The 27636-nt window shown below is 36.8% G+C and overlaps 1 protein-coding gene across 5 annotated transcripts in view; it reads left to right on the top strand.

Moving 5' to 3' along the window:
• Erbb4 (erb-b2 receptor tyrosine kinase 4) overlaps nucleotides 1–27636 on the top strand; it is a 1076693-nt gene that overhangs the window by 539596 nt on the left and 509461 nt on the right. For all 5 annotated transcript variants that reach the window (XM_006495692.4, XM_006495693.4, NM_010154.2 and 2 more), the window contains exon 3: nucleotides 8299–8485. In XM_006495692.4, coding sequence (XP_006495755.1) covers nucleotides 8299–8485 — 187 coding nt within the window. The remainder of the gene's footprint in view (nucleotides 1–8298; nucleotides 8486–27636) is intronic.

Here is a 27636-nt window from a genome sequence, read left to right as displayed (position 1 = left end):
CTGGAAGCTATTATGGATGCCGGGAAGTGCTAGCTGAAGGGAACCTGATATGGTTGTCTCCTGAGAGGCTCTGTCAGTGCCTGACAAATACAGAGGCAGATTCTTGCAGCCAACCATTGGGCTGACCACAAGGTCCTGATGGAGAAGTTGGAGAAGGAACTAAAAAAGCTGAGGGAGTTTGCAGCCCAATGGAAGGACCAACAATATCAACAGGGTGGGACCCTGTAGCTCCTGGGCACTGGGCTACCAACCAAAGAGTTCACACGGAAGGACCCATGGGTCTGGCAGCAGCATATGTGGCAGAGGATGGCCTTGATGGACATCAGTGGGAGGAGAGGCCCTTGGGCCTGAGGATGTTCAATGCCCCAGAGTAGGGCAATGCCAGGGAGGGAAGATGGGATTGAATAGGTGGGTGGGGGAACACACTCATAGAGGAAGGGGGGAATCAAATAGGGAGTTTCAGAAGGGGAGACTTGGAAATGGGAAAACATTTGAAATGTAAACAAAGAAAATATCCAAGAAAAAGAAAAGAAAAAAAGAAAAAAGAAAAGAAAAAAAGAAGTATATGCTGACAGGAGCTTGATATAGATGTCTCCTGAGAGGCTCTGCCAGAGCCTGGCAAATACAGAGGCCAACCATTGACCGAGCACTGAATCCCCAATGGAGAAGTTAGAGAAAGGACTGAAGGAGCTGAAGAAGTTTGCAACTCCATAGGAAGAACAATATCAGACAACCAGATCATGCCCGCCCCCGAGCTCCCAGGGACTAAACTACCAACTAAGGAGTACACATGGAGGGACTCATGGCTCCAGCTGCATATGTACCAGAGGATGGTGTTGTCAAGGCATCAATGGGAGGACAGGCTCTTGGTCCTGTGAAGGCCTTTTGCCCTAGTGTAGTGGAATTCAAGAGCAGGGAGGCTGGAGTGGGTTGTTAGGTGTGGGAACACTCTCATAGAAGCAGGAGGAAGGGGAATGGGATAGGGTGTTTTTGGAGGGAAACCAGGAAAGGGAATTACATTTGAAATGTAAATAAAGAAAATATCCAATAAAGAAGTCATTCGTATATCTAAACAAAGTTTAATTAAGACCCTTTAACCCTTTTATAATTTTATTATGTGTAAATGTTGTTTTCAATAATTATTTCTATTTTTCATATCTATATATCTATATCTATATATAATCTTTCTAACCAGACAGTATTTGATTACATGTTTCACTGAGGTCTAATATACATATTTGATGTGAAATATTAATTTACTAAAACACATAATTTTAAAAGTTAAAAATATACATTTATATTAAGATTTTAAGATATAAACCTACCTGTATTATAACAAAGGCAGTTAGTTTACATATAAATATTTATTTGTATATAATGGAATTTGTAATGCCATGACTCTTTCTAAGAACACTACAAAATCAGGGTGCTTGTATGATTACATAAAAGGGTATGGAGGTATATTTCAACTAGTATTCATTAGAGGTATCTTTAGGCAAATTTAAAAAGCAGAAATTTAGCACAAAGAATAACTTGCAGTTCTTAAATGCATCTGCAGAAGGTAGGCAAGCCCAGGGACCTCTAGTTAGCAAAAAAGAAGGTGGTGTTTTTAGGCAGGTAATGGAAATGGTGCAAAGAAAGCATATGGTCGGTTACTACTATCCAGTCCCCCTATTTGCAGGATGGTCCATTTTGTGGACATATTTGAGCAGTTGGTATCATGTAATTAGCTGAGCTAAATGTCTAGGATTGGCTGAGATTCTGCTTCTTATTAACAAAGGTGTTCTTGTTTCTGTTTGGTTTCATACTATTTCATTATAGTTTGTTATTAAGGCATTCAAAGTGAAGAGGTATTTTAGAGCCACATATACTTTAACAAACCTACATGAATTTGAGATACAGTCTGTATAAAATCAAGGAAAAAAAAAACAACTGGAAACAGACCTGAATCAGTACTATTAAGATTTCTCCCCACTGCTCAGGACAATATAAAGAGGGTTATTTCTGGAGAAGGAGAGAAGCACGCCTGTTTACCATGGCTGAAAAGTGTTCATTGCAAATAAATCATGTTTGTGTTGAGTGCTGGCTAAGAGGTCAATACTGAAGGAACAGCCCACAGGTTCCAAGGATAATGGCAGGCTTAGCCCATAGAACTGGCTCATAGTGGCTGAGTGTAGTTTTGTTGGATCAGTATTTCTGATTCTTCAGTGTTAGTTCGTGTTGGGTACAGTGAGCAAGCATTCTACACTGCTGCAGTTAGGTACGTGACTTTAACATGCTTTTTTTCCCCCCGAATATAATTAGATCAGATATTGAGTCATGGCTTCTCTGAGTGGTATACTGATGAGTTTCAAACAGTGGAAACCTGAAAGCAGAAACCCAAAGCACAAAACAGTATCTCTCTAAGCAGAAGGAATATGCAATGCTTGTGATTAGCTTATTAATTTTTTCTTGTAAACTTCTTAATATTATGTCATCGTTAAGAATGTGTCTGCTTTAGATATTCCTAGACATGATAGGAGGGGCAGGGACAGAAAGTAATTGCCTTAGGGAGGTTAATAGAAAATCTTACTGATACAGAAGCTACAATTTGCTGCTACATTTGTCACCGTCAGAGAAAGCCTAATTTCTGCATTAATTACTAGCCGAGGAAACTTCCTATCCTTCAGCCATCCTCTTTCCTGTCACTAGAGTTTTCTTCCCTCTCCTCATGATATCACAGCCATTTAACTTCCAGTCTCCTCAGCACCCTAATCACTAATGTATTTATGAATGTCTTTACTCACGGAATGTGTTAGTGTTTAGGTAATTTCTCATTAGGTCTGGGTACATAGAGCACAGCAGTAGAACACTTCAGAACTATTTTAAGTAGCTGAGGATGTCTTTAAACATAAATAAATAGGAAATGGCAGGAATATCCAAGAGATGCTTATGTGGAATTTATGAAGAATGGATTTAATGCAGATAAATCTTAAGAGAAATAATGACATATCTGGGAAGCTATTATTCCTTTCCACTTAGGCAATAATGAAGGACAGAAAGAAGAAAGAAGAAAAGAATGAAAAAAGGAAGGAAGGAAGGAAGGAAGGAAGGAAAGAAAGAAAGAAAGAAAGAAAGAAAGAAAGAAAGAAAGAAAGAAAGAAAGAAAGTAAGAAAGAAAGAAAGAAAGAAAGAAAGAAGGAAGGAAAGAAAGAAAGAAGGTGACAGAGGGAGGAAGGAAAGGAAAGAGGGAGCAAGGAAGGGAGGGGGATGGAAGAAGGGAGGGACTATCACATTGGGAGTTGTGTCAATTTAAATAACTGTGAAATATGTCATAAGTTTGAAAAGAACAAAAACAGTTTTTGGTTTTTTTTTTTCTGGAATTCTCAGCAGATGTAAGGATGGCATAGTGGGCCAGCAGACTTTTCATATCTATCCTATATCTAACATATATCTATCATATATGTTAGAATTAAAGGAGCATTCTCATTGGTTAGGAGATTCCTCAGTCACTCAAGGCCTTAATGATCTTCAATTTCATTAACTCCCTGAGCAAAGCTGCTGCACAGCCAGTGTAGACAATAGATAACAATCTGTGTATGGAGCACATCTCTATGTTGTGATGGTGCATCTCTAGGTGCGCATACCTTTTGTATTTGATGAGACAAGGAATAGTTCTGACCCTGAACCTCTTCAGATAAAAACATAATGAAAGTTTTTCTCTTTGGCTAACTTTGTAGAGATTTCTGTTTGTTACAGTGGTCCATAAGTACAAACCATGGTTTCATCTTTCAATGTTTTTTATTAACAGCAAGCTCACAAAATCATTTTCTGTGGAAAATAATAGCTACAAGGACTTAAAAGCATTTCACACTTTGAATTTGAATTCTACTCTATTAAATGGACATTAAAGAATGTCTATTCAACACCAGGATCAGTAGGAAGAGCTTAAATATGCATACAGAAAAATGTAGGAGGCATCTCTGAATTTGAGAAATAAGTTGTAGACTTTAAAGGTAAGATATAAGCATGCTGAAGCTTATATAATAGAGAGTTTAAAAACAATAGAGAGTTTATTTCTTATGCTGTGATATTATGACCACTTCATCTTCAACTAAGTGTCCTGAGACAATCTGTTTGCCTGGCTATTTTCTGTGGTAATATTTATAATAGCTCACATCTATTAAATACAATTTGCTATACAACTTTTGTCTATCTTGCAATGTGTATAATAGCTTTGTAATAGGTATATTTTTACAGAGATGAAAAGACTGAAGATTTTTGAGACTTAAAAGCTTCAACAATTTATATAACTAGTAAGGACAAAGGCTAGAATTAAGGCAAATTTGCCTGTCAGGCCAGCTCATACCTCAAGCCGTTATGCTTTTCTATTGTACCTCTTATATTAGCAAATATATAAAGCTATAATATTATATATAATCATTGATATATGTGTATATAGCAAAATTGTATTGAGATTCATAACAAAGTTGTAGAACAATAAAGGTGTTATATTACTGAGATTCTTTCTGATAGCCTAAGGACTGGCACAAGAAAGAGTGGATGTGATTATAAGATAGTTCAACACTTAATCTATACTCTTTGATGTTGATCTCTATTACACAGATAGGCCAATATTAGCTTAAGTCACGGGACGGAGGCTTTTGAAGCATTAGGAAATCCTTTTGCCTGAGATTTTGTTGGCACTCAACATATGTATCTGTGACAGAATTTCATGTTGAGCTACTTTAATCCCAGCTCTTGGGAGGCTGAGGCAGGGGGATTTCTGAATTCGAGGCCAGCCTGGTCTACAGAGTGAGTTCCAGGACAGCCAGGGCTATACAAAGAAACCAAAACAAACAAACAAACAAATAAATAAATCTGGGAAGATTATATTATATATACTAGAAAAATAAGAGCATAAAATCAAGGTACCTTGTATAACTTTTAGATGTGGAGCATTATCTCACATAATTCTTTTTTTTTTAATTAGGTATTTTCCTCATTTACATTTCCAGTGCTATCCCAAAAGTCCCCCATACCCTCCCCCCACTCCCTTACCTACCCACTCCCACTTTTTGGTCCTGGCATTCCCCTGTACTGGGGCATATAAAGTTTGCAAGTCCAATGGGCCTCTCTTTCCACTGATGGCCGACTAGGCCATCTTCTGATACATACGCAGCTAGAGTCAAGAGCTCTAGGGTACTGGTTAGTTCATATTGTTGTTCCACCTATAGGGTTGCAGATCTCTTTAGCTCCTTGGGTACTTTCTCTAGCTCCTCCATTGGGGGCCCTGTGATCCATCCAATAGCTGACTGTGAGCATCCACTTCTGTGTTTGCTAGGCTTATAAGATGGATTGTTTTGTTAAGTGCTCTAGGAAAAAAAAAACTTTTTTCTCATTAATTTATTTATTTATTCACTTTACATCCGGATCACTGCCCACTCCCTCTTTCCAGGGCCCCGTTCTCACCTTGCCCCAATCTCTTCCTCCTCTGAGACAGTCAGGGCATATCAAGACTTTGCAGTTTCACTGAGGCCAGACAAGGACGCCCAGTTACAGGAAGGATCCAAAGACAGGCAACAGCTTTAGAGACAGTCCTTGCTCCAGCTCCAGTCCCATATGGAGACTGAACTCTAGGTCTGCTACATATATGCTAGGAATCTCGTTCCAGTCTATGTGTGCTCTTTGGTCCGTGACTCAGACTCAGAAAAATCCTAGTGGTATGGGTTAATTGACTCTGGTGGCCTTCCTATGGAGTTCCTATTGTTTCAAGGCATTCAATCCTTTCCCCCATCTTTTCCATAATGGTCCCAGACCTCAACCTCAGTCCAGTGTTTGGCTCAGGGAATCTGCATCTGTTTCAGTCATCTGGTGGGTAAAGCCTCTCACAGGAGAGTTATACAAGTCTTCTGTCTGCACCCTCTAATTGCTTTCTTTCTCCCTCTCAAATGAAGTTGAAGCATCCTCACTTGAGCCCTTCTGCTTGTTAACCTTCTTGAGTTCTGTGGATTATATCCTGGGCTTTCTGTACTTTTTTTTTTTTGAGCTAATATCAACTTATTAGTGAGAGCATACCATACATGGGATATTTGGTTTGTTGGTATCTAACTTTTTTTTTATATATTATAGATATTTGTACTGTGTTAGATGTAGTGCTAGTAAAGGTTTTTTTCCCAATCTATGGGATGCTCTTTTCTCTTAATGACAGTGTCCTTTGCCTTATAGAAGCTTTTTGATTTCACGAGGTCCTATTTATTATCTCGTGATATTTGTGCATGAGCAGTTGGTGTTCTGTTCAGGAAGTTGCTTTCATATCAATGTTCAAAGCTATTTCCCACTTTCTCATCTACTGGATTTAATGTATAAGGACTTATGAGGGGGTCTTTGATCCACTAGAACTTGTGTTTTGTGCAGGGTGATACATATAGACGTATTTGCATTCTTCAACATGTAGACATCCAGTTAGACCAGCACCATTTACTAAAGGTGTTTTCTTTTTCCCTTATATGGTTTTGGCTTCTTTGTCAAAAATCAAGTGTCTAAAGCTGTGTGAGTTTATTTGTGGAGTTTCAGTTGGATTCCGTTGACCAACCTGTCTGTTTCTATACCAACACCATGTAATTTTTATTACTATTGCTTAGTAGTACAAGTTGAAATTAGAGATGATGATATTCACAGAAGATCTTTTATTGTATGGCATTGTTTTAGCTATCTTTGTTTTTCCATATGAAGTTGAGAATTATTCTCTCAAGGTCTATAAAAAATTTTGTGGAAATTTTGATGGGAATTGCATTGAATCTGTAGGTTGCTTTTGGTAAGATGACCATTTTTTTTCCTATATTAATCATACCTATCCATGAGCATGGAGTTCTTTCCAACTTCTGATATGGCTTTTGATTTCTTTCTTCAAAGACTCTAAGTTCTTATCATACAGGTCTTTCATTTGCTTGGCTAGAATTACACCAATACATTTTATATTATTCATTTCTATTGCAAAGCGTGTATTTCCTTGATTTATTTCTTGGCTTGTTTATCATTGTTTAAAGAAGACTAGTGATTTTTTTTTTTAGTTAAATTTTTTTTTATCAAGCCACCTTGGAGAAGCTGTTTATCAGCTGTAGGAGGTCTCTGGTAGAGTTTTGGGGATCATTTGTGTGTATTATCATTTGTGAATAGTGATACTTTGGCTTTATCCTTTCCAATTTTTATCTCATTGATCTACTTTAGTTGTCTTATTGCTCTTTGTCAACTAATAGTTCAAAAGAGTTTTCTCTCTATCAACACTACATAATTCATAGAATTGTTTCTTGACGAATACCCTTGTTTTTACCCTGAGTTGCTTCATCTATACTCTCTCTGCTAACACTATTATTGTATGCCTCTTTCTGCAATAAACAAGGGGAGTTGTAGTTTTAATGCAAAGAATCACTCCTGAATGGGATTGGAGGTATGCAGGAGGAATGATGACACCATGACATAATCTAGATAAAAGATTCATCACACAGCAAAGTCTCCAAATACTGCATAGTGCTCATTATAGCCTAGAATATTTAACAATGGTCATATATCAGCTAAAGTGCATCTTTAAAATTATTACTTTTTAGACCGTGTAACTTTTACGTGCCTTTAAAGAACTTGTTAATTATCATACAATGGAAGAGTGGTTAATGGATACTAGATTTCTAGAGCTTGACCCAATGGACCAAGTATGATTTCAAGATGTGCTATGCTAACCAGAGCGATCCATCTCTTCAATGCTGTAGTCTTTCACTGCTCCTTTCTCTTTGTTCTTATGTTCTTACTCCAACACCCCTTGATCTCAGGAAGATTAGGAAAACTACAGTTCCAATGTAATTGTATAGTAATAAACATTCATAGAACAATTTAAACTGTGTCCCAGAGTCTATAGCCAATGTAGACTGGTTCTACTTTGGAACACTTACCAGTTGCATTCTCATCTGTCAATTGACTGGTGGTTTGATGTCACATCATTGTAGCTTATCAATGAATGATACCTTGATTCCTTTAACTGTATTCTCATCTCAGGTGTGAGAAATGTCTCATAAAATGAAATCCATTATTTTAGCATAGCCACATTCATGACATTTAAAAAGAAATACAACATATTCAAATTAAATTCTAACCCTTTGTGATCCTCTATTAATCCAATATGAATATGAATATCATGAGGAAATTAGTATATTAAATGAAGAGCTGAAAATTAGAGTCAATTCATATTTATTTGAAAGACTGTGTTACAACCTGTCAAGTTAATTTCATTATCTCTGAGACAGACGTTTGTTTATGTTTTCCCAGTCTATCCGAGAAGTCACAGGCTACGTCCTGGTGGCCCTCAACCAGTTTCGTTACTTGCCTCTGGAGAATTTACGCATTATTCGTGGGACAAAACTATATGAAGATCGCTATGCCTTAGCGATATTCTTAAACTACAGGAAAGATGGCAACTTTGGACTCCAAGAACTTGGATTAAAGAACCTGACCGGTAAGGAAAATATGAAAACTAGTGTATGATGATATAAATGTCCACAAGTGTGCATGCATGGAAGGGTCTGCAACATTTAACTGCATGCTCGTTTCATGAGAAAGGTGTCTCTGTGCTACCTTCACTTTTATTTACAGATATTACAAGTGCTGTGTAAAAGATAGCAGAATATTATATCTCAGCTGAACAGAAGTACACTCTAAGAAAATGCTCAGTGACTGAAAACAGAGATAGAAAGCAGGCTTAAGAATTCTGTTTGGTGGTTGCAGCTGGGTGGACCAGATCATCAAATGCCTGCGATAACACCACAGTGCTCATGCCTGATAGAGCTTAGTAATGCTCAAGCTATTCCATCTAGTTCGACTAATCCTTAGATTTTTACAGGGTCACCTGAGTTTAAGAGAACAGTCTAATTTATTCAGTTTGAATTTCCCCCATTTAGTACCTCACCAAGCACCGTCACCAATTCTATGGATATTTTGGTGTCATCCATGGTATTTTTTTTCATTGCTACAGACACACAATGCTAACAAACTAGAGTTATCATTTATATAGCAAACTTTACAATGATATTTTCCACTTCATGTTTGTTATAGTTCATACAGATTCTGATAGAATACTTTTTACATAATCATGAATTTTACTGAATATATCTATAGTTAAAATGTGCCAATAAAATATTCAAAGCTACTGTTGCAATTCAATAGCTTATGTTATAATTTACATGAAATCAATAACACATATACAAGTGTTACATAATCTATTCAGTGATTTATGCCTACTTGGGGTCCACTCAGTAAAATTTATGCACCTTGAAAAAATAAATAGTTTGCCAAGAATACAATTGACATTGTTAACTTACTGAGATAATTTTTATTATTCACAATATATGTAGCGTATAGGTTTAAAGATGGGACTTTTAATTGTATAAACATCCAGACATGTGACATAAAATATGGAAATTTGGGGTACAGAAAGGAATAATGACAATGTCATGTGACATAATGATAGTGTGTTCAGAACAGTTGTTGTTGGGTTGATGGAATGATAATAAATGATTATGTTGAAAATGTATCAATTCCTATACCAACACTATTACTTCAATTTTTTTCTAGGATATTTTTTCTACCAAACGAATGTCTTTTCAAACCTAATCACGACTTTCTTAAAAGTAATGAGAGGAGAAAAATTTTTTGAAAATAAGCTGGTTAGGAAAAGGGAGCTGAATGACTCGAATTATAAATCTAAAAGAAGACAATACAACTAAAACTTACAACTTTACTTAGAAAGCATTGTGCTTCTTCCATGAATTTTCTATATTTATGTTAGGAAATAAAGTAATACAATCCTTTTTGATGTTATTATGATATTAGAATCTTCTTATTTTTAAAATTATTTTTATTTATTTACATTCCAGCCATTGTCCCCCCTTTCCCAGACTCCCTCCCACAGTCCCTCATCCCATCCCTCCCCACCTTGCCTCTGAGAGGGTGCTCCCCTTCTCCCTCTACTTCCCCCTCCCCCACCCCTGCATCCTCCTTCCCTGGTGCCTCAAGTCTCTGGAGGATTAGACATATCTCCTCCCACTGAGGCGAGACCAGGCGTTGCTCTGCTATATGTGTGTCAGGGGCTTCAGACCAGCCTGTGTATGCTCCCTGGTTGGTGGCTCCGTCTCTGGAAGCTCCCAGCATTCCTCAATGATTGACAATGCTGCACTTCCAATGAGAGCTCCCCTCCACTTTTGCTTCTTCAATCCTTCCCCTTATTCAACCACAGAGGTCCCCTACTTCAGTCCAATAGTTGGGTATAAGTATCTGCGCCTGTCCTAATCAGCTGATGGTAAGGCCTCTCAGAGGACAGCCATGCTAGGCTCCTGTCTGTTAGCACATTATAGTGTCAGTAATAGTGTCAGGCCTTGGTCCGCATCGCTCCCATGAGATGGATCCCAAATTGAGCCAATCACTGGACGGCCTTCCCTTCAGTTTCTTCTCCATTTTTTTTTTTTTTTTTTTTTGTCCCTGTAGTTCCTTTACAGAGGGACAATTCTGGGTCAGAAGAGTCTCTCACCTCCCAGATCTCTGGTTATTTCTAGAGGGTTTCTCTACCTCCCACATCCAGAGGCTACATATTTCCATTCATTATCCTGACCCTCTGGGCTTCTCTCCTGTTTCGGGTACAATTAGCTCATTAAATTATTTTTCTCTATATATAAAAAAAATCTTTAAATTTTTCTTCATATTCATTTCCATATTTAAGATTAGTACGTCTAAAATAATAACCAAAGGCTTTAAATAAAATTATGTCCCATTTAAGTATGTTTTAGCAACTGAATTAATTGCAGTATTAATTATGATTCATGCAACTGATTAATTTTTGTTACACTGACATAAAACACTATCACTCAAATAGTACTATGGTATTTCTTGTCATTTGTAGAAATGGTTAATTTTTTAATATTAAGAATTGATTATTTAGAATACCTGTGTTTATTTAGAATTTAGCATTACTCTAAAATATTGCATGCTCTAAAGTGTGACTGAAAGAACTATGTGATAAAATATATGGTGAAAATTCTTGGCATTGTAGACACTTTTCAAGTATTTGACTTAGTATGAGGCTGACATTAATGTCAAAATATTTGTGCAGTCACATGTTTTATAATGATGACTACAATTTGTAGAGTTATGACCTATGCAGAAATCAGTTGCATTTATGTATGATAATTTCTGAGAAACTGAAGACATCTAATTATGGATATAAAAAAAGAGTTTGGGGAAAGTTTGTTCTATTTTGGAAAGCTAAATACTTTATTTGATCTGCCTAGAATAAGAAGTAAATATTACAGATCACAATTCCATCTAGGTAAGGTGGGTTGATGCTTTTGAAAATGTATTGGTTTTATATTGTTTTCTATTGAGCTACAAAAGAATTTATAACTTTTAAAATTAGATTTTGTACAGAACTATGAGTTTTGCCCTAATTATAGTCTCATAAGAATAATTAACATTATTTAAAAACAAGTATGCTAGCCTACCATGAGATATTTGACTAATGTATTAGATGTTTAACTGCAAATCACAGACTGCATCTTAAATGATCTGAATAGCACCTAATTGTGGGCAGGGGTGGTTACCAATGTGCATTTATAGACCTATACATGATTCTAATTATGGAGACTTTGAATCCACTGTCAAGAAGAATTAAAGTGTAGTTTCCAAAGTGCAATAGCACAATATCTAGTTAACCTTTTCACACTTCTTTAACAAAAGTAATTTTCGTTCATCTATCATATTATGGAAGAAAGAGAAGGAGTTAGACAGAAACAGTATTCTTTTCATCGCACATTGGCAATTATACTCCAGTTTGGGTTCAGAGTCTAAAAACACAGTGAGCTCCAGGATTCAAAAGTGGATTAAATATACAAGAGGGCTGGACATGTATCCAGTTCACAGAATACCTGTCTTATATGCAAGAAGCTCGTGTTGGCTCCAGTTCCTCAATAAAGTTAGATATATCGACATATTCTCTTAGGTCACACCCATGGAACTAAGCTGGGAAAGAGTGTTAGAAACTCAAGTTTATTCTAAAATATTCAGCAAGTTAAGTTAGTAGCCAGCGTTGGCTATAAGAGAACGTATGTATAAAAAGAAAAAAAAAAGTAATCACTTTAGACATGAGGAATATGCTATGATAAATATTGTTTCATTTTATCTAGTAACAACATTATTGCATGCAAACATTTGCAAAGATTGTGAGAGTTTATAGAGAATTTTAATTTCTTTAATTAATGAATGTATTTATTTATTTTACCTCCTAATGGCAGTTCTCTTTCCAGCCATATACCCTCAACATACCTTCACCCACTATTCCATCCACTTCACCAACCTTTTTCATCAGATAAAAGGAGGCCTTCTATGGATATAAATCAGCCATGGCATATCACATTGCAGTAGGACTAGGCACATCTTATCCTATTGAGGCTAGACAAGGCACCCCAGTTTGAGGAAATGCTACCAAAGGCAGGCAACAGTCAGAGACAACCCTTGCCCCTACTATTAGGAATCTCACATGAAGACCAAGCTACAGAACTGTTACATATGTTCAGAGGGCCTACATCAGTCACATGCATGGTCATTGGTTGGTTGTTCAATCTCTGTGGGCCCCATGGGCCCGAATTATTTGATTCTGTAGGTGTTCTTGTGGTATCCTGGACCCCTATGGCACCTTCATTCCTCCTCCTTTTTTGTAGGATTCCACAAGCTCTGCCTAATGCTTGGCTATGAGTCTCTGTATATATTTATATCAGTTGTTAGGTGAAGCATCTCTGATGAAGATTATGATAGGCTCCTGTCTGCAAGTATAGTAAGATATTATTAACATATCAGGGGTGGGCTCCCTCTCATAGCAAGTGTCTCAAGCTTGTCCAGTCATCAGTTGGCCATTCCCTCTATTTCTTCTCCATCTTTATCCCTGCACATTTTGTAGGCAGGATACATTGTAGGTCAAAGGTTTTGTGGCTGGGTTCATGTCCCAATCACTCTATTGAAAGTCTTCCATGGTTATGCGAAACGGCCAGGTCAGGTTCCATATCCTCTATTGTTATAGGTCTTAGCTAGGGTCACCTAATACATTCCTGGGGCTTTCCATTGCCTTAGATTTCTAGGCTGTCACAGTGATGCCCCCCCCAATTCAGTTCTCTCTCAGTCCTCTCTTCCTCTGTCCCAGACCCCCACCCAACCTGGTACCTCCTGTCCCTTCTTCTAATCTGTCCCCTAATCTGTCAACCCACCATGTCTATTCTATATCCTCTTACCACATACTATATTTTATTAATCTTAAATTTTTGTTTAAGCATTTGTAACAGAAATAACATCATAGTGGTTTGGGGAGAAAGAAGTAGATGCATGGCATAAAAAATTTTGGGATAAAGACTTCCACACTTGACATTGGAAATATGGCTTAGTCTGTAAATGGCTTGCTGTAAGAGGAACTGCTGTGACTCTCCAGAATCCATGTAAAATTCAGAGAATGGTGATGTATGTTTGTCATCTAAATGCTGAGAGATAGACATGCAGATCCCTGACCTTCACAGGGTAGATAATCTAGCTGAAATGGATAGCTCCAAACCTATAGGAGACAGTTTCAAAATTAAATGGGGAAGGCTGAGATTGGCTTCTTAAACTCCATATACGATTCTCACATGTGTATATGTATATATACAAAGAAACATACACACACATAAAATTTAAATGCTTTTGTGTGTGTTTATAGTATGTATATCTTATAAAATATTATTCACTATGTTGATATTAGTAAAAAATATGTTGAGAAAATTGCATTTTCTTCCAGCAAGTTCTCTTATTATGTGCAAAGTAGATGTTTGGATATGGGAAGACTGTCAATGAAATTGTAGTGATTAGCTGCTGTTTGAGTATATATAAACTATAGCATTTTAAATGTAAATGAAGACAATATCTACTAAAAATTTTTTTAAAAGCATATCTCTTGGACTGGTATTCACTAAAAGCTGTTCCATTGATATAATACACCATAGAAAGGGAACCTTGATGAGGAATTGTTTCAATAGGGTGAGCTGGAAGTTATGAGTGTGATATTTTTTCCTAGTTGTGTCAATTTAGGTGGAAATACCCACCCTGAATATGGGCAGCTCCATTATGAGATGAGCCATAGATTGAATACAAATTGAGACAGCAGGCTAAGCACTAACATACATGTATATTAGTTGATTGTTTTCTTGATCTTACCTTAGATATAGTATGGTCATTTTTCTCAAGCCCCTGGTACTGTGATTTCACTACTATGATGGCTTATAACTTGCAGTTTTCAGCTCAGATAAATCCCTTCCCCCAAGTTGCTTTCATAATGGAATTTTAACACAACATCAGGAAACAAAACCAAGCCAGTGGTCCTTTTGATTTTGCCAAATCATGAAATATAATTAAAATGATTATATTTCATTATATATATATATAATATATATAATATAATATATATATATTCCCCCACCATGGTTAAACAGAAAAATGTGTTTAACTGCTGCCAATCACATCTCTGTGGTTGGTTGGTAGTAGCAGAACTAGAGTGGAGGGGAGGCCAAGAATAGACTAGGCAAATCCCAGCATTGTCTGGATACCCTGTTAACATAGCACATTCTTTCCTGTTTAGGGCAAAAATACAGGGTACACAATCATGAATGGGTCAACTTCTCTAAAAGTCTTTGGAAATGTCACTTCTATTTAAGAGAGTATAGGCTTTAACCCAGGAGGACAGAACATTTGTACTAAGTTCATTAGGACAGGGCTGTTGTCTTTACTAGTCATTCCCAGAGCTGATGTCCCGCCAGCTCCTTCTTGTACGAACCATGTGTATGCAAATTCATGTCAAACTGTAATGTTGTATCTAAAATTTATAATTGTCTACATGTATAGTTAGTAACTTAACTTGTGTCAAAAAGGAGATTGAATTTATGACACATAATTACAACAATATATAATTACAAATTTAATCTATATTATAGTTGACAATTTGATTTTACATATATATTACAATTTATATAGACAGGAATCATTGAATAATACCTAAATTTGCATGCATTTTCATTATGAAATTCTCTTTTATAATTTCTATTTATAATAAGCTATGCATAATTGCAATGCATATATCAATATGCTTATTAAATATCTCTTTTTGAGTATTTTAAATTGCAGATCATATATGGCAATAATTTATATTTCAAATCAATATCCTCAAGTTTTTTTCCTAGAGTCACTATTTTATTAATAATATAATCATTTGTGCAGTTTTCTACTGGATTATCATAATTAGATATTTATTTGAGATGTAAAGAAATAAAATATATAAAATAAATGTTATGTGCCAGTATTTTTGGAAATGCTCAACAATAATATAATGAACATATTATATTTTGTGGATTCTAGTAGCATAACACTGAACTGCATAGTGGAGTTAGACATAACTTTACACCTCAATGATGTAAAATTTAATCCAGAAATTGTGAGAATTACCATTGATAACTGAAATGCACATGGGACACTAATTAAAGTAGTATGTTAAACTAACACAATATCTATCTTCTAGTATTTAACATCCTCAGACCTCCTACATTATTCAGCAGTGCTCACATAAATCACTGGTATCAAAACAAGAAGACTACCTGTGCTTACTCAAAGAATGTCAAGGAGCAAGGATGTGGAGTCAGAATTCTCCGTTTAATGCTTATCTGTTCAGCACAGCCTGACAATCTCAGAAACTGAGTCTTTATCATGAGAATTGTGAATACTGTGTTATGCCACAGTCTCCTTGCAGGCAATAAAGGAAGAAAGCAGAGAACTGTCAACTACAGCACCTTTCACATAGACGGTAGAAAACCATAGTTTCCTGAGTTCCCTGATACTATTTCTGCTATTTCTGTCTTTTATTTCCTTTGTTTCAAGTCATTTCCTGAACTCCTCTGCCTATTCCTTCATATTCAGAAGGATTCCAGTTCAACTGCTGGAAGCTGAATGTGACTCGTTTAGGCAAAAAACTACTTCCATGTTCATAGTCTCTTTTGATACTCCTTAGAACTCTTTATTGTCTACTGCAGAGAGAAGCTCTAGGCTTTGCTTCCTCTGCTCTCTAAACAGGCACTGTCTACCTCTCAGCACTAGCTTAATACCCTGTTCCTTATGCACAGGCACATTGCCCCAGCCCTTCCTTTTAAATCCCATCACCACATTTGCCCTTCATGGGCCCTGACATTTGTCTTGACCTAGACAAAAGACATACTCATTCTTGTTCTTTTTCTGACACTAGACTTGTGGAGCATCCTTCAACTGTTCTGTGAAAGGGCATAGAGCTGTTGAAGTGGGGTCAACCTGGCCACTTTAGGAACCGTGACTGAATAGAATGCTTGTCAAAGGCACACCTCACATTGACATTAGGACACCTACTCAGAATATTCTGATATTTGGGGAAAGAATATCTCAACAATTCTCTCAGCTAAAGGATAGACTCCTTGGAAGTGATCATATCAAGTCAAATTTGTAGTGAACATCCTGTGAAGCAGAGAATCAGTCAGAAGAGTGGCAGTTTCTTGTGAAGAGTCTGTAATTTGTAGAAACGATACTTCAATCAATGCTCTTATAAAATACTGTTTGCTTGTCATGTCAGACAGTGTGAATTGACTAGAAGGAAAAAGCATAATGTTCTATTTATATTGGAGAGAAAATAGTAATATATTTAAAGACTAGAAGTTAATTATGGAATCAAAGAGTTGTAACTGTCATTCTTTTGTCACCCTCGTTCTCTCCAAACCCAAAGGTTTAGACAACTGGTAACTGAATGTAAGGAATGGCATGAGGGAAATAAAAACTTCTATCATCTTTACCATTAATTAGGAAGCGTAGTGACCACAATGAAATGAATTTTGGCAGGGGCTACGGGAGGGGGGATTGGGGGGTGTACTAGATAGGTTTTCCACAGAATGCACTCATAACTTCTTCTGGTCTATAGTCTTTTAGTAATGCCTAATAAAATGGTGTGCTTGGGTGTGGGGCATCAGAGATAGCTCACTAGTGAAACATACTTATTATTCTTTCAAAGTACCTCAATTTTATCCCAAGTAGCCCAGTTACAAACTAAAACACTCTGCAACTCCAGATCCAGGGAATATGACAACTTTTTCTGGTCTCTGTGGACCTTGCGTAACATGGTACACAGACTTACGTGTCGGCATAACCATAAACAAAAGTAAATATATTAACTATAAATCAGAGTGCTCATAACCTCTTTCATGCTCAGGGATCCTGTATAAAATGCACTGTTTGAAGTCAATCTTATTAAATACTTGAAGTGTCTTTCAGAATACCTTTGGGACATTTAATGTTATGATGGCCTCTCACGACTATACAATACATAGATTTTTTTTAAGGTTGAGTTTTATTTCAGTAAAACAATATCTGTATGCTTCTTTTCATAAGAGAAGGCATAGAATTTACAAGACAAGAAAAAGGACATATAAGTTAGACCTTTGCTAAAACTCATTTAATGAGCTAGTATGCTTGTTTAGGGTACTTCTACTAAAGGAAACTTTGGTCCTCAGGATCCTAGGAGCAGTAAAAGGGTTGCCTACTTCTCACTAAGGCACTGAGATTCTAAAACAGAGAAATTGCTGTTTATATCAGAATGCTCACACCTCCTCCTTTACCTCAGAATAATAGCAGAATAATAATAATTTTGTACCTTTTGAAGACCTGAACTATGGAGAAGTGACAAATTTACCATGTCTCCTTCCAGACACCAAGGAAAGAATAGCAGTGCTGGGGTGAAGACCTCTGGTTTTCCAGCCAAAGTTTATAAATACTGTTTAGAAATAACCCATCTCTATCATTGGAAAGAACAAAGGCTGAATACAATCACATCCATGTCTTTGTTATAAATGTCTCAGGTTTAATTACAGAAGGCAGGCCACACTAGACAGATTCCAAACCTTTCTCTGAGCTACAAGAACTTAGAAAAAGGTCTTCGACTTTACTGAGCATATGTATAGTATACATTGTTACTGAGGTTTTTATTCAGTATGAAACACCCCCATTGTGCCTTTTGCTCCTACTTTACATGCTGTCCCATGATGGTGACCTGACAAACATTTGTCTGGAAATTTGATTGTATCTGTGGAAATCCAGCCTACCGTCCTATAACTGTACAGTGCACCATGTTCTACAATCTCCAAATCTGTTTCTTTGTGTTCTATTATTTCCAAGAATTATTTAAGACAGTTTCTCCAAACTCACAATTAAAGAAATACTAAATTCCTTGTAAATAAAAACAGATCAATCTTCAAGTCTTAAAGGGTATGTATCAGAAAGAATTATTGCTAAGATGTTTGTATAATGTTTGTTTATATGATTAATGGTAAGTTGGCAAGAAAATACAAGCAAATGTACAGAATGTCAGTAATGCAGGTACTGATTTGATTTAAATGTAAGAACTCTATGAACTCATTCTATTGTCACTTCAACTGAACTGTAGATAATTTTTCCGTAAATGTTATTAGCTTGTGAACCATTATCGGCAAGCATATTAATTGATTCAATATTACTGGAAAAGTTTCAAGATTCTTTTCAAAAGTTAGGTCAATTCAAATAGTCATTAATTTGATTTATTCTATTTGTATATTCAAAACACTGTGCTAAATATGAGATATTCTAAGTTATCTCTATATACCTGTCTACTTGTGGTAAATATTTTGTTTTTGTCAAATATTTACCTTTTGGCTGTAGTGTATAAGAATAGGGAAGTGCTTTTCCAAATCTTGATTAATATGATTTCTGCAGTCAAGTGTATCTGCCATGCAAGGAGCCTTCAGTTTCATATGCTGCATTCTCTTCCATATGGGAATTTCTATGAGGAAGATATATTTACATTGTCCTGTACAATGAAGTAGTCAGTTGCCATATATAACAATTGAATTAAGGCTAGTACACCTGACGAAATTGATTATAATTTATGTAATTATAGTTACTTAAGTCATGTGGAGTACATGTCAATAGTGTTACTCAGTGTAGTTCCTCAGGAGTAACATGCTTTATTTAAGCCAAGGTAATAAACAAGTAATGACAAACAGGATAACTGGGATGATGAGAGAATTGCTCCAGGTCTGACTCCTTCAGTCAAGTCCTTTTCTGAGGCAAGTGATTCTACTTCCTAAGTCTCAGTGGCCTCAGCTTCCCTAAGCACTGTGATAACTCTAAGCTGTCACATAATTTTAAAAGATGTAATTAACATTGTGTGTGTGTGTGTGTGTTAGAGAGATGGCTGAGGAATTAAGAATGGACTGTTTTTTGGTGTTTGTTTGTTTGTTTGTTTGTTTGTTTCAGAGTACCTGAATTTAGTTCCCAGCACACACATGATGGTCCATAAATATCCATAACTCTAATTCTTAAGGATTCAATGTAGTCTTCTGTCTCATGTGGCAGGTACCCATGTAATGAAAATACATATATCGAGATAAAATATTTATATAATGCAGTTATTAAAATGTTTAAATTATTTATTAATTAATTTATTTATTTTAACTTTTCACCTCTCTTGATTGTATCTGTGGTATGTTTTAATAATCTGGTCTGCATTTTTATGAACAACTTTGCTTTATATACCACATATTTTGTGTTATTGAAGGTTTGGCTAAAGTTTCAAATACCAAGAGTTGTATATTGTCTATTAGATGCCTTAAGAGATTACCATGCAGTTGGGAATGCTCTTTCTCTAGCTTTTCCAGTTAAAGGAATTTATTTGGATATAAATCCTCCAGTTCAAACGTTCTTTTCTTTTGTTTGTTTGTTTATTTTAATTAGGTATTTTCTTCATTTATATTTCCAATGCTATCCCAAAAGTCCCCCATACTCTACCCCTCCCCAACAATCCTACTCACTCGCTCCCACTTCTTGGCCCTGGCGTTCCCCTGTACTGAGGCATATAAAGTTTGCAAGACTGATGGGCCTCTCTTTCCAATGATGGCTGACTAGGCCATCTTCTGATACATATGCAGCTAGCAACACAATCTCGGGGGTGGGGTACTGATTAGTTCATATTGTTGTTCCACCTATAGGGTTGCAGACACCTTTAGCACCTTGGGTACTTTCTCTAGCTCCTCCATTGGGGGCCCTGTGATCCATCCAATAGCTAACTGTGAGGATCTACTTCTGTGTTTGCTAGGCCCCGGCATACCTCACAAGAGACAGCGATATCTGGGTCCTTTCAGCAAAATCTTGCTATATATGCAATGGTGTCAGCGTTTGAAGGCTGATATTGGGATGGATCCCCGAGTATGGCAGTCTCTAGATGGTCCATCCTTTCCGTCTCAGCTCCAAACTTTGTCTCTGTAACTCCTTCCATGGGTGTTTTGTTCCCAATTCTAAGAAGGGGCAAAGTGTCCACATTTTGGTCTTTGTTCCTCTTGAGTTTCATGTGCTTTGCAGATTGTATTTTGTATCTTGGGTATTCTAAGTTTCTGGGCTAAAATCCACTTATCAGTGAGTACATATCATGTGAGTTATTTTGTGATTAGGTTACCTCACTCAGAATGATGCCCTCCAGGTCCATCCATTTGCCTAGGAATTTCATAAATTCATTCTTTTTAATAGCTGAATAGTACTCCATTGTGTAGATGTACCACATTTTCGGTATCCATTACTCTGTTGAGGGACATCTGGGTTCTTTCCAGCTCTGGCTATTATAAATAAGGCTGCTATGAACATAGTGGAGCATGTGTCCTTCTTACCGGTTGGAACATCTTCTGGATATATGCCCAGGAGAGGTATTGCGAGATCCTCCGGTAGTACTATGTCCAATATTCTGAGGAACCACCAGACTGATTTCCAGAGTGGTTGTACAAGCTTACAATCCCACCAACAATGGAAAAGTGTTCCTCTTTCTCCACATCCTTGTCAGCATCTGCTGTCAACTGAATTTTTATCTTAGCCATTCTGACTGGTGTGAGGTAGAATCTCAGGGTTGCTTTGATTTGCATTTCCCTGATGATTAAGGATGCTGAACATTTTTTCAGGTGCTTCTCTGCCATTCGGTATTCCTCAGGTGAGAATTCTTTGTTCAGTTCTGAGCCCCATTTTTTAATGGGGTTATTTGATTTTCTGGAGTCCACCTTCTTGAGTTCTTTATATATATCGGATATTAGTCCCCTATCTGATTTAGGATAGGTAAAGATCCTTTCCCAATCTGATGGTGACCTTTTTGTCTTATTGACGGTGTCTTTTGCCTTACAGAAGCTTTGCAATTTTATCAGATCCCATTTGACTATTCTTTATCTTACAGCACAAGCCATTGCTGTTCTATTCAAGAATTTTTCCCCTGTACCAATATCTTCAAGGCTTTTCCCCACTTTCTCTTCTATAAGTTTCAGTGTCTCTGGTTTTATGTGAAGTTCCTTGATCCACTTAGATTTGACCTTAGTACAAGGAGATAGGAATGGATCAAGTCACATTCTTCTACATGATAACCACCAGTTGTGCCAGCAGCATTTGTTGAAAATGCTGTCTTTTTTCCACTGCATGGTTTTAGCTCCCTTCTCAAAGATCAAGTGACCATAGGTGTGTGGGTTCATTTATGGGTCTTCAGTTCTATTCCATTGGTCTACTTGTCTGTTGCTATACCAGTACCATGCAGTTTTTATCACAATTGCTCTGTAGTAAAGCTTTAGGTCAGGCATGGTGATTCCCCCAGAGGTTCTTTTATCATTGAGAAGAGATTTTGCTATCCTCGGTTTTTTGTTATGCCAGATGAATTTGCAAATTGCCCTTTCTAATTCGTTGAAGAATTGAGTTAGAATTTTGATGGGGATTGCATTGAATCTGTAGATTGCTTTTGGCAAGATAGCCATTTTTACTGTATTGATCCTGCCAATCCATGAGCATGGGAGATCTTTCCATCCTCTGAGATCTTCTTCAATTTCTTTCTTCAGAGACTTGAAGTTCTTATCATACAGATCTTTCACTTCCTTAGTTAGAGTCACCCCAAAGTATTTTATATTATTTGTAAATATTGAGAAGGGTGTTGTTTCCCTAATTTCTTTCTCATCCTGTTTATCCTTTGTGTAGAGAAAGGCCATTGACTTGTTTGAGTTAAATTTATATCCAGATACTGGGCTGAAGTTGTTTATCAGGTTTAGGAGTTCTCTGGTGGAATTTTTAGTGTCATTTATATATACTATCATACCATCTGTAAAAAGTGATATTTTGACTTCTTCCTTTCCAATTTGTATCCCCTTGATCTCCTTTTGTTGTCTAGTTGCTCTGGCTAGGACTTCAAATACTATGTTGAATAGGTATAGAGAAAGTGGGCAGCCTTGTCTAGTCCCTGATTTTAGTGGGATTGCTTCCAGCTTCTCACCATTTACTTTGATGTTGGCTACTGGTTTTCTGTAGATTGCTTTTATCATGTTTAGGTATAGGCCTTGAATTCCTGATCTTTCCAAGACTTTTATCATGAATATATATGTTGGATTTTGTCAAATGCTTTCTCCACATCTAATGAGATCATCATGTGATTTTTGTCTTTGAGTTTGTTTATATAGTGGATTACGTTGATGGATTTCCGTATATTAAACCATTCCTGCATCCCTGGAATGAAACCTACTTGGTCAGCTTGGATGATTGTTTTGATGTGTTCTTGGATTCGGTTAGCGAGAATTTTCTTGAGTATTTTTGCATCGATATTCATAAGGGAAATTGGTCTGAAGTTCTCTATCTTTGTTGGGTCTTTCTGTGTTTTAGGTATCAGAGTAATTGTGGCTTCATAGAATGAATTGGGTAGAGTACCTTCTGTTTCTATTTTGTGAAATAGTTACTCTGCACTAACCCCATCTGGTCCTGGCTTTTTGTTGTTGTTGTTGTTGGGAGACTATTAATGGCTGCTTCTATTTCTTTAGGGGATATAGACTGTTTAGATCATTAACCTGATCCTGATTTAACTTTGGTACCTGGTATCTGTCTAGAAATTTGTTCATTTCAACCAGGCTTTCCAGTTTTGTTGAGTATAGCCTTTTGTCAAAGGATCTGATGGTGTTTTTGGATTTCTTCAGGATCTGTTGTTATGTCTCTCTTTTCATTCCTGATTGTGTTAATTAGGATGTTGTCCCTGTGCCCTCTAGTGAGTCTGGCTAAGGGTTTATCTATCTTGTTGATTTATTCAAAGACCCAGCTCCTCCTTTGGTTGATTCTTTGAATAGTTCTTCTTGTTTCCACTTGGTTGATTTTGCCCCTGATTTTGATTATTCCTTGCTGTCTACTCCTCTTTGGTGAATTTGCTTCCTTTTGTTCTAGAGCTTTTAGATGTGTTGTCAAGGTGCTAGTGTGTGTTTTCTCCAGTTTCTTTTTGGAGGCACTCAGAGCTATGAGTTTTCCTCTTAGAAATGCAGGCACTAGGTAGGGAGCAGAAACTGGGGGCATAGCCAACCAATAATTGTTCAACTTGAGGGGAAGACTCTTAAGGAAAGTGAATTAAAAGCTGATTGGCTGCCTGAGCTTCTCAGTGAGAGGTTGCCTTTGTTTTACTTGATATAAGATTGTCCAGCTCCCTGTGGTATTATGGAGAAGGGAGGGGGTTCTGATCCAAATAAGGTAAAAGAAAACTAGCTGTGAACAATCAAGCAAGAATTCACTTATTCTCTTTTGTTTCTGGGCTAAAGATGTGAGTAGATGCTTGATTTTCTTCCTTTTCCTCCCTGAAATGATGCACTATAACTTAGTGTCATAAGACACATAAGTCTTTTCTTTGTCTAGATGCTTTTTGGGGGTATTTTATCATTATAACAGAAATGAGCCTAGGACACTGTGTTACCAAGCCGTCCAAGTGTCTGTAGAGAGTTCCCTTTCTTCACCCCCTATTTACTTAATGATAATCATGATTAGAGAGAAGCAGCTTCTTGTCCAGATATGAAGATACATCATTCCTCCTTAGAATAGGGAACAAAATACACATGGAAGGAGTTACAGAGACAAAGTTTGGAGCTAAGACAAAAGGATGGACCATCCAGAGACTGCCCCACCCTGGGATCCATCCCATAATGAGCAACCAAACGCAGACACTATTGCATATGCCAGCAAGATTTTGCTGAAAGGACCCTGATATAGCTGTCTCTTGTGAGACTATGCCAGTGCCTGGCAAGTACAGAAGTCGATGCTCACAGTCAGCTATTGGATGGAACCCAGGGCCCCCAATGGAGGAGCTAGAGAAAGTACCCAAGGAGCTGAAGAGGTCTGCAACCCTATAGGTGGAACAACAATATGAACTAATCAGTACCCCCAGGGTTCCTGTCTCTAGATGCATTTGTAGCAGAAGATGGCCTAGTCGGCCATCACTGGGAAGAGAGGCCCCTTGGTACTGCAAACTTTATATGCCCCAGTACAGGGTAATGCCAGGGCCAAGAATTGGGAGTGGTTGGGTAGGGGAGCAGGGCAGGGGGAGGGTATAGGGAACTTTCAGGATAGCATTTGAAATGTAAATAAAGAAAATATCTAATAAAAAAGAAAATATCCAATAAAAATTGAATAAAAGAAAAAGAAAAGAAAATATATAAGCCCAATGTTTTCTAAGTTATGAATGTTATAAACCAAGAAACTTTAGTTATTATTTTTCTAATACAATTTAAGTGATTCATTTAATCATAAGCAAATAAGTGAACAGATAGTTCAAATAGGGAAAATAATTCCTCCTTTTAAGAATCTCCTTTAAAATATGTTCTTAATTTACACCAGTTAAATGGGAATATTGAGGGGCCAGTGATTGCAAAGAGAGCATCTTTCTTCTCTTCAGCATTACTCCAAGTAAAGACAACGATGGATGTTTTACACCAGCTCTGAAATGCTTCTTTTCTTTATGCTACAAATTATTTAATTTCCTTGTAAGTTGAGTCATTTTGCTTGACTTGTGGCATTATAGTAACCATACGTATCATGTTTATTGAAAATGTAAGGGAAAATCTGTTAACTTTATTGCCTTCTAAAACCACACCTATTTGCTCAGCTTCATTTGTCTTTGTGATGTCAAGTAAAGGTTTCAATGGAATAAAATGTTGATTCCCAAGTCAGCAATTTTGATTTTCAATCTACTCTGCAAGCAAAGAATAGAAACTTGAGCTTGATTTTAAAATATCAGTTTTAGAATATTATAGTGGCTGTTGACAGAAGAAAGAATATATCTTGACACTTATCTCATTCTCTTAACTTCATTGTTTCATGTTTACTGTAAATATTTTAGATAAAAACATATACATGATGATAATCTAATGAGATTTTCATTATAAAAGGCATGAGTCTTATTATTTTTATAATCAAAATACTTTAGACTTCATATCATTTTTTTCTAATGTAGTTTATTTGAAACAATTTTAACTATGTGAATTATGAGAAGTAATTTGAGAAAATTCTAATATTTAATTGATTTTAACTTCATCTACAAAGTTATTCTAAGAAATCTATAAGCTGAACAGTTAGGAATAAAGAATAGAGCCTAAGATATGGACCCTATTGAGAACCGTATCAATAATAACATCAATAATTAATCAACATTATTCATTAGAAATAGTTTACAAATATTAGCTTGGTTCGTCATTATGAGACCCCCTCTCTAAACTACAGGTTTAACTAATACCTACATGACAAACAATAATTCATAAAACAGAAACGCGCATCCTGATATCAAAGCTCCTGATATTCCTTTTACTACCGTGCTATAAAAAGTCTGAGAATAAGGAGGTCATAGAGAGGTAACCAAACACTGTAATTATGGCCTGTTCAATAGTAGGTAATTCACTCCTGGTACTGTAAATACATGCAAGCTTTTATACATGGGGAGGTGCCAGGACTGAGAACAGGACCTACTATGGCCACTTCCCTAAAGCAGTGTAATTTGTAACTGACATGAATTTCAAACAGGTAAGGTGGGGATACATAGAATTATTCGTGAAGTACTGATACTACATTCACTGGCAGAACTTCTATTTTTTTTTATGTTGACAAGAGCTAGCTCATTTTTCACATTAACTGGGAAGTCAAAAGACTCAAGGAAGATCAGGGTTGTGTGTATAGAATGTTTCTTTTGACTTTATTGGCCTGATTATGTATTGTGAACTAAAATTACTTGGTATTATTTTTAAAGGAATTGATTCCTAAACAGAGTATTTGCTTCATTTTAGCACTATAAAGTACAAAATACATAATAATTCAACGTTGGGTGAGTATATTGTATTCCCTGAGAAGATGTGACATATAAGTCTAACATGACATCTTTTAGTTTAGTGGTAAATGATTTGGACATGGTTGAAATGAAGCAAAAATTGCAAACTTGAATATATATCTGTGAGCTTACTATATTTGCTAGTCACTGCAAATCAAGTTTAGTCTTTTTAAAGCAGACAGTAAAATGTTACTCTTAATCAGATTAATTAATACACTAGCCACAAAAACAACCCTTTCGCTGGCTTAGTTTTTAAAATAGATACCATTACACTAACTAAATTAATATCTTAGTCTATTTTGATAAAGAATAGACCCCCTTTAATATATATAAGAGGACATGCCTAGATACTTTATATCCTGTATTTTAAATAAAATATGAGTTCCTTATTCCTGTCTTCTGTCACTAGTGTAGTAAATTTTGCTTCCTGGTATATATCTATGTAGAAGGATTTAAAGATAAACTCTTCTACTGGTTTATTTATAGTCTCCCTGACTCTGTCTCTGTGTCTTCCTGTCACTGTGTCATTGTGTCTCTGCTCTGCCTGTATTTCCTGTCTTTCTTGTCTCCCTCTCCTTTGTCTTCCTCCTTCCTTCCTTTCCTCCCTTCCCATCCCCTCTTCTTTCCTTCTCTCTTCCTCCCTTTCTCTCTCTCTCCCTTTCTCTCTCTCTCTGTCCCTTCCTCTCTCTCTCTCTCTCTCTCTCTCTCTCTCTCTCTCTCTCTCTCTCTCTCTCTCTCTCTCTGTGTGTGTTTGTGTGTGTGTGTGTGTGTGTATGTGTGTGTGTGTGTGCGTGCGTGCGTGCGAGAGAGAGAGAGTGCACATGCCTGTTTGTATGTGCCCTGGTGTGTGAAAGTTAGAGGACACCCTCAGGGTCAGATCTAGTCTTATGCCTTATTGTCTGTGATGTAGCTTATTGACTGCTTGGTCATTGTTAGCTTCCAGGGATTCTCCTACCCCCCACTCCCACTTGGTCACAGAAGCACTGGGATTGCAGATGTGTGCCACTGCTTCTGGCTGTACATGCATTCAACTAATGATCTTGTACCTGCAAAGCACTTACTTTACTCACCTAACCATCTCTCCAGAACCATTGGGTTTGATAATCACTTCACTTAATTCACTTTTAAAATGGAATGGTATCTAAGGAAGTCACTTTTGATAAAAGCCGTAAGAGACTTTTAAATTACTAATTTTTTTAGTGTGCATTCTTTTTTATTGGATATTTTATTTATTTACATTGCTAATGTTATCCCGTTTCCCCTCAGGAACCCCCCTATCTCATCCTTCCTTCCCCTACACCACCCACTCACTCCAGCCTCCCTGCCTTGGTATTCCCCTATACTGGGGCATCGACCCTTCACAGGACCAAGGGCCT

Source organism: Mus musculus, chromosome 1 (assembly GCF_000001635.26).
Source record: "Mus musculus strain C57BL/6J chromosome 1, GRCm38.p6 C57BL/6J".
Classification (NCBI taxonomy): domain Eukaryota; kingdom Metazoa; phylum Chordata; class Mammalia; order Rodentia; family Muridae; genus Mus; species Mus musculus.
Note: the sequence above shows the minus strand (reverse complement) of the source record. Positions and strands in the feature narration are given on the sequence as shown.